We start from the raw sequence: 14,078 nt of genomic DNA on the forward strand, positions 1-14,078 counted from the left end.
CTCCGCCGACGTGAAGCATGTGATTAGAGCCTCCTATAGGCAGCAGCGGTATGCAGAAATACTGCTGTAATGACAGAGTCTTTATCCTGATGATTTGGTATTTACAGCAGCTTTTCTCTCTGCCCATCTGAAAACCACATCTTCTTCTCTTCCTTTCTTTAGACTGCAGGAAAACTGAGGCCTGTTGGAATGTGCTGATGTTTAATGTTGGTCTCGCATTACTGCCCAGACCGAACCTCACTGACCCAACACACGCCCACATACACACTGGTATTTGTCATTGTGCCTGTATTTTGAAGCTTCTGGTTTCCACGGTAACTGTGGTGTGAGCGCAAACAGCAGGGTTGTGGATGTGGAACGCCGTCCTGCAGCCTTTGAGTCACAGTTACAGCAGAACTTATGGGACCGAGCTCACTGTTGCTGAGCTTCTATGGAGCAGAACAGCAGGAACTAGGGTCTGTTCGTTGCATTCTGGTTCATTTTAATCATGTTAGCTTCTTCTAACAGACAGAAATCTTGACCCGCCTGTGAATGTGAACCGTTGCATCTCTTCAGTCATCTTAAAGAGGGGGAATCTGTATGTGAGGTCAGCATAAAGGTCATGGTGGACTGGAAGCCACCAAATGTACTTACAGGTCCCAGACCTCCCACTGGTCGAGCGCTGACCAGCAATACTGTAAAAGGTGCGTGGGTGTGTGCTCTTAACCTGTTACATAATGAAAAATAAGGACATTTCGCAACCTCAAAGGTCTGTTTGAGGGGGAAAAGTTTGATGTTAAGGTTTAGGGTGAGACATCTAGTTGAGATGGGTAGTTAGGGTAAGGATCTGTGGAATTTAATGTCAATAGACCTCCAACAGAACCCTGCAGGGACATTGAAATTTACCCAGGATTGTAACAAACCCTGGTGGGTTCCCGTCACAATGACCCAGGGAAGGAACTTCACCTGCCCTGTCAGGTTCAGGCTTTTTATGCAGGAAGGGATTCAGCAGGAACTCGAGCCGGTGACCCAAAACCCAAAAGTCTGTGGAAAATTGCAAACGTGGGGCATACGCTGATACAAATTCACGAGAAGCCGAAGAATGTCAAGGACCACAGCAGTCACCGTCTGACCGCTCCACAGCTCCCACGCACACCATCAGCATGGTTTGAATACGGTTACTGGAACTGTGAGGTGTGGAGCACACGCAAAGCAAACAGATTACAGGAAAACCAGATAAATAAAACCGTGGTAATCACCACTGGAGGAAAGGAGCTAATGAGTGACTGAAGTGCACACGTGTGTGTGTGTGTGTGTGTGTGTGTGTGTGTGTGTGTGTGTGTGTGTGTGTGTGTGTGTGTAAAATAATTACTGTGGTGTTCCTTAGCTTTCATTGTTTTGCTGACTCATATTTCTAAAAAATAAATAGTGTGTGTGTGGGAGGGGGGTAGGTTCTGTCATAATTACACAGAACACAGGTCTTGCTAATGTTCATTGGTTTGCTGACTGATGTAAACTCTGTGTGTGTGTGTGTGTGTGTGTGTGTGTGTGTGTGTGTGTGTGCGTGCATGCGTGCGTGTGTGCGTGCGTGCGTGCGTGCGTGTGTGCGTGTGTGCGTGTGTGTGTGTGTGTGTGTGTGTGTGAGATGATATGGGGTTATTAAAAGGTGATGTTCCAGGAGCTCCAGTGCGTTTACAGTTAGCACCTTCTTTTATTAGCGTGTTAGCTCCACTGATTTGGATCATGCAAAGCAACCTTCAGTTCTTCACCTGTTCCCTGAGGGTGGTGCATCCACCTATACTCATGAGCTGCAGCCAGAACCAGGACCCTCGGTTCTCCCTGGCTCTTGACCCACACCTTCTGGTTTACAGGCGCCGAGCAAAGTGGAAGATTTTGGTTTGAGACTTAAAAGATCACTGAACAACATCATGTAAAAAATGTAAAAATTAAACACGCAGAATTAATGGACAGGGCGGAACTCCCCCTTTTTCCCCTCCCTCCTTCTCAGTGCCAAAGCCCACGCAGCGACCACTCTTGCCCCAGGGGCAACTTGTGTGGCACAGAATCCCCCTCATCCCCACACAGTCAGACGCTGTTCTGGCTTCAGGGAATCTCGTCCCACCCACCATCGTCAGGGGAAAAGAGAACGGAGATCCAGGAACAACAAAGCTTTCGCCAACAGTCGCGCACAATCCTCGAGATCAAAGGGAAACAGGAGGACGAGGAGACAGAGGGGACATAGGTGTCGATGTCCCCGCTGACGTCCCATTCACACCTTCACTGGTGGGACCCTGAAGACGCGCAGAAGCTGAGCACTTTAATGTGGCACCTTTTGGTTGGCTTTGATGTGACTAAGAGAACATCAAGCTCCAGATGCCCTCAACTCAAGATGCCTAAGATGTGGACGACAGAGATTCTACAGAAAAACTGACCTCTGGGAGTTTCAGGCTGTGTTCAGAGGCCGTATCTGTGTCTAAGGTTTAAATGGAGACCAAACAGGAGAGCAGCCAGAACACCCACAGCCTGCAGGGCTGGTTCCCATCCCAGAAATGTGCTCATGTGAATCTTTTCCAAACATTTAAGGTAGATGGCAGAGTTGGTGTGCATGAATCCTTACGTCACTTGTGTCTGATAGAAAGTTAATGGAGGAGAACTCTTTCCTGGAGCTTCATCCTCGTATAATGGAAGAGTCCAGGTCTTACATCAGTCATATTTCTGAGGGTTTTGTTGCTAATGCATAGCTTTAGATCACATTTCACAATCCGTAATTGTGCCAAACTTGAGACGACGCAGAGTTAATGCGTTTATAACCTCCTCCATATGCGCCCATATCCTGGTTTGTGTTTTCACAGGGAACAAAGCTTCTTTTTTTTCCTCCACCTCACATACAGATCCCCCCTCAAACTGCAGCTTTGTTTTCCCGTAAATCTCCAGGTTTGAGCATGCTCTTACGTTTGACTCACACCACTCGTGAAGTGACCCAAATCGGCGCTTCTCATGTGCATCTCTGGCGTGACCAGACTGTTTAGCAAAGCTCTCAGAACAACTACGCAGCTGAGAAACCGGATCCTCGCATAAATCTGAGGAGCAGAAAAGGTCTCTGTGCATCACCGACCGCAGGATGGAACTAAACAGCTGTGCAACCTGATAAGACAAAGATCGAGCTGACACAAATTGTCCTTTTTCCACTATCCCGCCGCACCGCGTGGGTTGGATCGACGTTATGTGGGGCAGCTACACTTATGCTTTATTAGCCCTGCGTGTGTTCCACCACTGGCAGAGCTAAGCCGTTTGCTTCCAAACACGCAGGATGGCGACGAGGTGACGCTGTGATCGGTGGATCAGGTGTTTTGGTGAATAAATGAGGATTTTCCTCCGATAGCTGCAAACATGGCTGCTTGACCGTCAGCAGGTCCCAGACGAGTCAGTGGTGCATCCCGGGAGTTAAAGAGGCTGTCTGGGCAGTGTGTTGATCCTGGATATATAGTCCAATTAACTCGGCTCCTGCGTAAGGAATTTAGGCTGTGAGGTTTATTTTTACCTTGTTTGTGTATTTTAATCCACAGGCCCGAGCGCAGACGGGAGTCACACACAGGCGTGCGCCGCTAATCTTTAAGCTTCCTCTCATAACACCTGTGAGTGGCGGCAGCGACGTTGTCCATCAGGCCATGGGGTGACCAGGTTCACCGTCATGGCGAGAGGCATTTAATGAGTCACACTCACTAAGCACCATAGTATTACCGTAGGAAGGTAGGCGGGAGAGTTAGGTAAGTGGATGAGTCTGCCGAGGGCTGGAGTTCAAGGATAAACTCTAAAGCCACAATCAGGCACACACACACACACACACACACACACACACACACACACACACACACACACACACACACACACGAGTGTTTGTATGCAGACACTGGAACACACACACACTTTTAATGTGCTGAGATTTGAAGTCTTCATTTATTCCAGTTAGAGACCTGTGTTACTGAGGCCTCTCACAAATATCCTGAGGACTTGGAATTCACCTCCACAGCCTTTTAAATCAGCACCAGAAAGTCAGCAGAAATCTCTGAACTGTGTAGTGCTGCTTTAAGGCAACGCAACAAAGATCAGGGCCGAACTATGAAAAGCGAGTTCTACCTGTCTTTGCGCTAGGCCACAGCGCCACCCCGTGGTACATTTGTTTCCTTGCAGTCTTAAAAATCAATTTCGGCTGTAGGATTTTTAGTAAATTACAAAATAAGCAGAGCAACTATGTACAGATCGATAGCTAGACGTCTTGAACGTGTCTGACATTAATGTCTGCAAATATAGTTTTAAAATTCAAGTTTATTTTGTTTCTCAATGTTCCTGCTCCTAAGATTATCTGTTATATATTTGGATTGGGGGAAAGGGCCATAAAATAAGAATAAGGACTAAGATTTAGATTTAGAAAAATATTTGAAACCAAAAAAGGGGGAAAAAAGATCTGAATCCCCCCAAAAACACATTAAACTGTAAAAAAAAAGAAAAGGTTTCAATATGAAAATAAAAAACCTGAAAATTAGTAGATACTCCAAAAAATACTTTAAAAACAGATTGAAATAAAACCTGAAAATAGTTGTGTGCAAATATTTTTCTATTATAACATGTTCAAAACCTAAAATTATAATTTTGAATGAACTTTTTTTTTAAATTTTGAATGAACTTTTTAATTTTGAATGAATTTTTTCCAGATGCATAGATGCTTTGCCCCTGTTCCGTCTCCGTACGTCATCTTTGTACCTCTGTCAAATTCTGGAAACTATTGCGACACAGCAGACAAAAGGTTTGTGGAGGAATTTTTACTGTGAAAAATAAATGGGCTCATGTGAGCCCAGGACAAGAGCTCAGAATACATTTTCAAGTGAACGTTTGAGACAACAGAGGCAACAGACTCCATCAGGACTCCTGCAGCCCACAATTCACTAACAAGCTGGTGCTCAGAAATTTGTAGACGCCCAAATAAACAATAACACGAGGTCTACTTCTATTGTATTGCACATACAGAGAAAGATGCTTCTTCAAGTTTGTATATAAACATTACATATTTCCAGGAGAAAAAGAAAAGTTAAAGACATTAATTGTAATGACTGAATCTAATTGTAAAATTGAACGTTTTAATCCTGTATTGTGCTGTGGCTCAGTTAGGCTTCGCTCATTATGCTGCTTTTTTCGTTTATCATACCAAGACCTGCGACAGGACTGATGAAGGGGGAAAAAAAGACAATTGGGAAGACTGTCTAAGAGCTGCACTCTGACACAGACGGGCTACATTCACCAAACAGCTTTCAGTTCTCAACCGAACCTGACAGAAAACGGATGTAATGCAGTGACCTCACTGTGACCTTCGGGGTCGCTGCCTGTTTAAAACTCTTAGCAGGAAAGCTCAAATTGTGCAAATTCAGAATTGTTGGTTTGGATTCACAGATGTACACACACACAAACACAAACAGAGACAGGGCAACAATAAGCAAGGGGTGAAAAAGGTTGACTGGATTGGAAACTAAAAAGGCACGTGAAAATTTGGTCCTAAATTCTGCTACATGGACAGCAATGTGACATTTAACTGCTAGCACGGTGCCTGCCAGAAAATTGCACAGAAATGCAAAAACAAATTTAGGTTGTGAATCCTGAGGGTGCTTACGCATTCAGCAGTGGATACAAATCACCCACTGAAAATCTTCTGCATATAGCACCAAAACTGTCCTTTATCAACTTTGTTGTAGTGTTCTAAATGCAAACAAACTGATAAAAAATAAACCTGCAATATCTAAATGGTCCAGTGTGCAAGTCTTTTAATAACCCTCATCACAATGGTAATAAATTAATGTTATATACACACGTGCTAAGTGTGTAATGATTAAACTAACTCGGCATACTGATCGCTGTGTTCTCTTGGAATCAGCAGTAAGATCTCTCTCTGAATTCTCCAGAACCAGTCAAGCCTACGTTCTCGCCACTAGATGGAGCCAAACATCGACATACATATTGTACGCATGAATCTTTTCAACTATTTGATTCACAAAGATTAAGGTCCGTTTGGAAAGCCACGTCTTTACTGAGCTAAACTTAAGGGGGTTTCAAGTCTTTTTTTAACTAAATAAACGAAAATAAAACAGTAGTGGCAACAATCATTTAGTCCCCCATATCACATACAAATTGCCCAAAGGTTGGGACCCTGCCTCCTCCATAACAGAGGGGAACACGTCTCATAAAAGAGCACGGCCAGTTGAGTAATCCAAGCAGAGATGATAGCAATAACGCCAGATATTGATATAAGCAGAGTAAACCTATCCATGTCACCCAAAAGACAACACATTCCCTGTGTCAATGCCTTCATCCCTCCTCTTTTCTAATCATCTCTCCATATCCATGACGATAAGTAGCCTGTATGCTGGTACCGAAGGTCAAAGCCTCAAACAGACGTAGTGTAGTTGTCTTTAAAACTACCACATGACTTATGCCCTCTAGTGGTCATTTACTCGTGCGACGCTAAATGAAAATGTGTTTACCACGAATATTCTGTCGGCTACATCATCCGAGATGTTTCAGACGTGCCACAGGTCACATGGACGCACACATATATTCATCTGCAAGAGTCACAAAATTGTTAGAAAAAGGCAGCACTTGTGTGCCCAGCACAAGTGTTCCCGAATCTAAAAAATACACATCTGGGCCTTGCAATAAAGCTACTATCATTCAGGATGTTAAGCATCTGATTTGTCTAATAAAAGGCACACTACCACAGAGGTTTAGTCAGAACATCTGAATGTGCAAAACAGCTCAATTTACATGAATTCCTCGAGATAAGAAAGAAAGAAAATAACAGAAATGCGTTTAATCTCTGGAGCTCAGAATTGGGTGTTTAGCGGAGGGGGGAAATCCATCTGCACAACATGATGTGCAAGTTCTGCCCGTTTCGTGATTTAAAGACACGTGAGGATCTCCAGCATGATTCGAGAACCGAGCACGGTCGAGGAAACAAAGCAGCACTTTTGAAATTCTCCCTCTTATTTTTGCCCCAAAGTCGTTTTTTTCTTTTTCTTTCCACAGCAGCAGCCGTCCACAGAATGCTCCAATCCAGCAATAAGGAGCCGCCCCAGGCTCTCCGGGTCCCTCCAGCCTCCATCACCCTCAGTTATTCAGGCGCGGGCAAGGACACAGAGGAGGTGCGTGACAGCTTCTGGTCTTGAAGGGCCTGCGGGTTGACAATGACTTGGATGACAAAGTCCTTCTGGATTTTGGTGTCCTGGAGCCGCGTCTTATCCGTGAGCAGCTTCCCAGAGAAGAACCAGCGCTGGTGCGCCGTGTCAATGTGGTTCTGGGCCTGCAGCTGCTTCTTGAGCTGCCCGATCGTGTCGGCCATGCTGGCGTTGAGACGCAGATCTTTGCCCGTGGAGAGACGCACCTGTGCAGAGAAGAAAATACCTATTAACCTACCTACTACGTACCTATTAGCAGCTTTATGTAGGACAATGGACTTAAGGAAAGACAGGACTTTTTTTCCAAGTTTCCAAAGTCTTATCTGAATGACATGAAGAGAAAGAAAAAGAAAAAGCTCAATCTAGATCTACTTATAACCCATTAATTCATTAATACTTTGAGCTGGAATTCCTTTTTGGGTGCTGCAGGAGGCTCGGGGCTGTCACTGGTGTCCTCATCGCTGCGCTCTGAGATGAGGTTTACGGGCGGTGCCAGGCAGTAGACGGGCAGCTGGTAGCGGTTCCCGAGCTCGTCATAGCACTCCGTGAGAGTACCTGCGTGTCAGAATAAAGGGGAGAAGCCGTCGTTTTCATGGGATAAATGAGAGAGACTGATTTACATGTCCTCGCTACTGACCGTGTGGCAGCGTGATACTGGCTCCGTCCACAATAGCCTGTGCCAGCTCATGATCGTTGCACTCTAGAGCCACAGCTGCCGCTTTCAGGGCGTCCCAGATCTCCTTGCGGCCCTCAAAGGCCGGCGCCGTGTCCCAGAACTCGTCCCGCTTGCTGCGCAGCTGGCCCTCCGTCATCGGATAATCACTTTTCCACTTGGGACGATCTTTCTTCAGAGGCTCGTTCCTTCCTGCGGGAAAAGGGAAAGAGGCCAAAAGTTCAGCTGGCATCGCCACTGGTGTCTGGACTCTCTACAACTGCGGCTTTTTCTGAAACGGCCGCTGGGACACTTCCAAAACCTGTTTCTACGCGCCTGATGGAACCTCGAGCGTCACGTTCAAAAGATGCGCTGCAGACGTGCTTTGCTTGGACTGGTGAGAGGGGTTGTGCGTTTGTCCACTGGTGTGTGTTCCTTCAAGTCAAAGTCTTCCAAGTTAATGGGCTATTTCAGATGTCTGCAACGCTACTCTCTCAGTGGCTTCTGCAGACTTACAGTGTATCTAGATGTTTCTATTTATAGCGCTCATTACAGGAACGCTGCTACTGTTAGTAAGATATCAATTTCTAATTTCACTTTCTTTAGTGTCACGGAGTCGAGATGATTCCACACTATATACACTTCATCTTATCCATGGCCTCGCTTTTTGTTGAGTTAAATCAAGAGAGTGAACGGCTTATTGAGGTATATTGTAATTACCCATAACCTCTTCATTATCTACGTCTCATTTAAAGAACTGTTTTCCACTGGGTGCTCCAACCACACTCATGACAGTAGACTCGGGTCACGTCATTTGAACTGCCAGAGGCCACAGGTGATTCATTACACATCTTTTCACACCTTTTTCATGCTACACACAGATGAAAAGGGTGATAAATGCACTCATCCAATGATATTATAATGTGCAAGGTCAAGTACCAGTATGGGCCCTCATCTAGGCTCCACACTGCCTCTAACCCGAAGGCAGCTGGAATCGACTCCAGCAACTTCCCGCAGTCTGTGAAGGACAACACTCATGTGTGTGTGTGTGTGTGTGTGTGTGTGTGTCACACTTTATCTCAATGGAAGTCACATTGCCATTTATGCACTGTGTCAACATTGAAGTTTTTATGGTTCGGGCTGCAGCTGTGCCAAGTTCCTGGATGCATCAATGGCAGGATGAGGATACACGTGCGGTGTTGCTTTGTGCGGAGCAGAGGAGGCCGGGAGACAATGCGCTGGTCAACAACATGCAGCCACATAACTCGCCGAACCGACGCACGCAGCTTTCCACCCTGCTCTGCTACGTTATCCTAAGCTAAAATTAGGTCATTCAGAGTTTGAAATATGCATGAATCTCATGTGGCTTGACTTGTAACCTTACCTGTTTCCCACCATTCAATATTGACACAAACTGTGCCGAGGTTGGGAGCGCATTTACACAAGTAGAGCCACATACGCGCCAGTGGCAGGCTAGTGAACTAACCCACTTCACTTCATAGTTAGACTCCTTTACATCCACTCTCAATGTACATATTCAAAGTTACGGTTCAAAGCAAAGGTAAGCAGAAGTGTGGACACTGCTTCCTGCACCTGCCACACAGTTTAGATTGGGTTCCCAGAAATTCCAAAATGCCTTAGAGGTGTCGCCGAAGAGCAGAGGGATGTGAAACGAAGGAGTATGAAGGAGACAGCAAGCAGCCGAGAGCTTGCTAATTATTTATAGCAGAGACAGCTGAAGAGGAGGAGGCTGGCCGACACGCAGCGGAGTGCAATCTGCAAGATTGGAGAGTCATTCAATAGCAGCCTCGTTTGAATTCATTCTGGGTTTTAACACTCAGGACGGCGCTCACTTTGGATAAGAAACTTCAAGAAAGTTTATCTTCCAGATCGGGTAACAGAAGGGTTGCTGTGCGATGTGTTACAGCTTATCAGCTACTTCACTCTGCGGTCGTCAACACAGGAAGATGCCTCCAAATACTTGCCGATATCAGTGGATGTAATGCCAAATGCCAAAAGGTTTGCATGGCGCAATACACTCTCCTCTGCGTGACTTTAGACTGCTCCGCAATTCACAAAATATCCGGTGATATGGAAATAAAGTGATAGTTTTGTGTTCACTGCTGCTGTGTTTACACAGACGGCGCGGCAGCATATGAGCTGATCTTTACATGCCGATCGTTCCTGCAGTGCCAGATCTGTCTGCAGCGCACGTCAGATGAAGCTGCGTTTGGCAGACAAATGAAAGAATCTGGTTATTTATTATCCATCTGGTGCTTAAAAGCAGGCGGGGCGTGATCGGGTTAGCGTGAGGCCAAGTTTCAATAAAACAAGCCATAAACGAGGCTTTTGCTGCTGCCGGGCTCAAGGTAAACACCCCGCAGGCACGGTTGGTTTTTAAAGGCTTAGCGGACGTGCAGCTCTCACAAATATTGCTTTGACTCCATGAGGGTGATTGTCAGGAACCGAAACTCTGTGAAGATTTGTTTTAAAATGGTTGAAAATGTCCACTGGGACAGCTCAGTGTTGAAGAATGAGGAAAAAGGGGAAACAATGCCTACAAGCTGCAGGTGCGCACTACCGCTGTGAAGAACTCAGAAGAACACACCACACACACACGTCTTCTCAATCTGATTATTAAGTTGTGAAATCAGAGCTCAAGGTTATTGCTCTTTAGTTACTCTTGGAGAGTAAACAAGAAATATGTGACCACATTTGGGACAATTACTAAGCAACTGGGCTCAGATGGTTATTTTATGCCACCTCAATGTTAAAGTTTACATTGCGATGATATAGCATTAGGCTAGAAAACTGGAGCTATGCATGATTGACTCAGCGCTGGATCTCATCCCCTCAAACAGAGATTTGCTTGATCAATGTTCTGATTTTACCATTAAGTTGCTGTTGAACTCCTGAAAGAATTGTCTTGGATTTTCCAGATTGTACTTTCACAAACGTCTGGTTCTGTTGCACTAAAATGGTTCTCCCGGCGATGAACAATCAGCATCTGTAGAAGATTACTTGACACGGTGTAGTTGCCCTCTGGGCTCAGATGTACTTCTCTGTTAAAGATTTGTACAAACATAAGGATGTGAAGCCTCACATGATCATTTCTGCTCGCTCCGACAAACAAATAGAAAAAACAATAGAAACAAAAAGGTAGACTCAAAACTCAAGGCAGGAGCTACATGCAGAGTCAGAACAAATTATTTGCTGCTTAGTTATTGCATAGCAAGCACAATCAAGAGCTGTGTGTATTAACTTATTTTGCAGATGTTTCTGTCTGTGCACGTAAGGGTGTGTCAACAGAACTCAAATAAAGAAAGCAGCCAATAAAGCAGGACGTGACTCGTCCTTTTTGAAGTCTGTCTGGCAGGGAGTGTCTCTTGATACACAATCAGGGTGGGAAAGCACCACGAGAGGCAGCCAAAGCCCGAGAGAGAAATGACAGCATTAACCTTGACTCTTCTATCCATCTGCAAATCCTGGCAGGTAACCCGAGAAAGACAGGATTTCAAGAATTAACATCAGAGGTCAGTTTGGGAAATATCCATGTTGCTAGAGGTCAAAACAGTCAGCAGGAGTCAATCACAAGAATGTCTAGTTTTGTGACGTACACTAGAGATGGTCATCAAGCGGAGGGACTGAACAACCGTCCATGGATGAAATTCTTCATAGCACCACAAATCCTGAAGGTGGTGAGAAGCCCCAGGGTGCACCCGCACTAGTGAGCAATGCCGTGCCCAAGCTAGGTGAACGACCCGACCAACGACCCTGCTAACGACTCTCAGGTGACCACCCAGATCATTAGCATGCAAATGGTCCACAGGGGCTATATATTTTCAAGCTCTCTCCCCAGCGATTTCAGAACTGAAGAAGCCTTCTGGATAGAAGGCGAAACGTCTTCAAGAGAAGAAACCCAGTCCAGTTGACAGAGAAAACTACCTTGGACCCAAGCCCAGATTTCCCCTAAAGCGTGGATTTTTTTGGCTGGTGTGAGTGCAACCATGCCGGCACAAGCGTGGCCCGTTTCTCCCTCGGGGCACAGTTAGAAGAGGTGTTCTTGGGAAAGGCACAGTTGTTCACACGTGCGCACTAGAAAGGCAGTCATGATGTATGGACGCCACAAATTGCCACGTAGTTTGGTCCAAAAGAAATCTGGACATTTGCAGGGGCGAAGTGTTGTGAAGCTTGAACGCGAAATAAAGAACAAAAGCATTAAAGTGCGAGCTACGTGTTCACGCTGCTTCAAAGGCGTATAAACAACAGTTTTAACGACGGCTGTGCCTGTGTGGTCTATCGGCGTGGTGGCGTAGATGTCGGAGGAACCCGCGCTGGGTAACGGCACACTTTGTTCGTGTGAATGGGAGGCAGCGGGGCACGCGGAAGGGGGACATCCCTACTTCGACACAGCGTGGACGAAATGGCCCTCGTGCACACTTCCAGTGCCCACTACATTGTCCATCAGTCTGCAGAGCCCCCCCCCCCTCCCCACACACACACACGTCATGTACACGACTTTCAGTGTTGACATGTAGCTTGATTTTACAGGCATCACATCATTCTTCATATCACAAAAAGGTCCGAGTAAACATCACTGACACTATTATTAATGGTTGAGACAGAAAACAAGTCGGACTTTAAATTGTTAGGGGTCAAAGCTCAGAGCGTTATCAAACATGAGCAACAGGAACAAATCGTGGCCATCTGCCATTGTTTACAGCAGAATATGAACTTCCAGGTGGAACAGAATGCATTTGCAGCCTCTATTAATACGGCAATTGAAGTTAAACGCAACAGCCGTGAATAAAACCAAAGAAAAACTACTGACATTAAGACATTGCAGAAGATTATTGCTGCAGGACGGAGTCACAGACTCAAACATGGGAGTTCAGGTCAGGTGAAAAAAATTTAAAGGTCATTTGTCAATGAAAACTACAGCTTAACATTCTTCTGTTTCTTTAAAAGTATGTCCTGTTCATTAAGTTCACAGCCTACAAGAGGACAGAACAATATGTTGTAAATTAGGAAGGTAAAATGAGCCCTAAGGCATCCCACCTTGTTGCAACTTGACTGATCAGCTTCCCAACAGAAAGACAAAGGTCAGCAAGTGCACCAAAACCTCATCAAGCAGTTCCTGAGATGTTTTAGAGCCCATATGGACCATTTCCAGCGCAATGGATGTTTTTTCAGGACTTGTGTTAAATGTTGCATAACTAATCCCTGAATTACCACGCTGAAAAATTAAAATTGAGCATGCATGATTTGCCGATGTCCTCCGCAGTGTAAGAAGAATCGGCCCCTATATTCTCACCTCCTCGGCCTCCGTTCCTGGACGATCCTCGGCTCTGGGCGTCCTCCCAGCCGTCCAAGTATCTCCCCATACACCCTCCCATAGCTGGAGGGCTGTTTGTGCTTTCCAAGCTTCTTACTAGCTGAAATGGGGGGGCATCACGGGCGCAGACAACGATCTAGGTTTAACGCTACAAGCCTGGTACCTCCGGGGGGTCATCCGAAGCGACAGAGACGGGAATCCGCAGATGTTTCGAGCCTAAAACGACTTACGTTCAACGTTGCTGCGATGTTGATTTTACGCAAACAGTGAGTTAGAACCCCGTGGCCCGCAATAACGCTGCCGGACTTTGGTGTTCAAAGTATCAAGACGAGAGACGAGACGGTTCAAGTTTCCTCACGGCTACACTGAGACTTTCATCCAGCAGACAGGGCGATTGTCCGATAGGGCTGGTTCCAGCGTGAATGTTAAAGTCCGCTGGTCTAAACCGCACACACCTTTCTTGCTAACGAGCTAACGTGCCACCCAGCTAGCTACCACATCAGAAATCAGAAAACTTCCCTGAACCCTTGATCTCATCATTATTTTCTTCTGTTCCCCAACTTCAAAGCTGAGTGCCTGCCTAACGCCAGTTTTCACAACAATCCACGGCGAATCGTTTAAAAAGTCTGACCCCCCTACCGCTGTATACACTAAAAGCTCCCAAACGCTACCTCTTAACAAGGAAAAGGTGACTGACTAGCAGCAGAGCTACTAGCGCCGACGAACTTTTTCGCGCATGCGCGGTAGCACGCTGCCGTGTTTTCCCTTACGTCAGGATGAAAAGCAGTTAACGTAAAAAATGGAAATAATGTATGAAATACAACCCAAATAACTGTCTTTTTGATATTTTATAGGTCTATTGTTAAGAACCGAAGCGAGCAGTTTGTAACAG

General features: G+C 45.7%; 1 protein-coding gene across 1 annotated transcript; it reads right to left on the reverse strand.

Moving 5' to 3' along the window:
* Positions 1-4,783: 4,783 nt before the first annotated feature.
* Positions 4,784-13,896, reverse strand: ubtd1b (ubiquitin domain containing 1b). The gene is made up of 4 exons (XM_003961532.3): positions 13,166-13,896; positions 7,837-8,064; positions 7,597-7,754; positions 4,784-7,405 (listed from the first exon to the last, which is right to left on the reverse strand). The coding sequence occupies exons 1-4, from the start codon at positions 13,245-13,247 to the stop codon at positions 7,136-7,138; spliced, it is 738 nt and encodes a 245-aa protein (XP_003961581.1). The 5' UTR covers positions 13,248-13,896; the 3' UTR covers positions 4,784-7,135.
* Between the last annotated feature and the right edge of the window lie 182 nt (positions 13,897-14,078).

The sequence above is a fragment of the Takifugu rubripes genome, chromosome 1 (genome assembly GCF_901000725.2).
Source record: "Takifugu rubripes chromosome 1, fTakRub1.2, whole genome shotgun sequence".
NCBI lineage: Eukaryota > Metazoa > Chordata > Actinopteri > Tetraodontiformes > Tetraodontidae > Takifugu > Takifugu rubripes.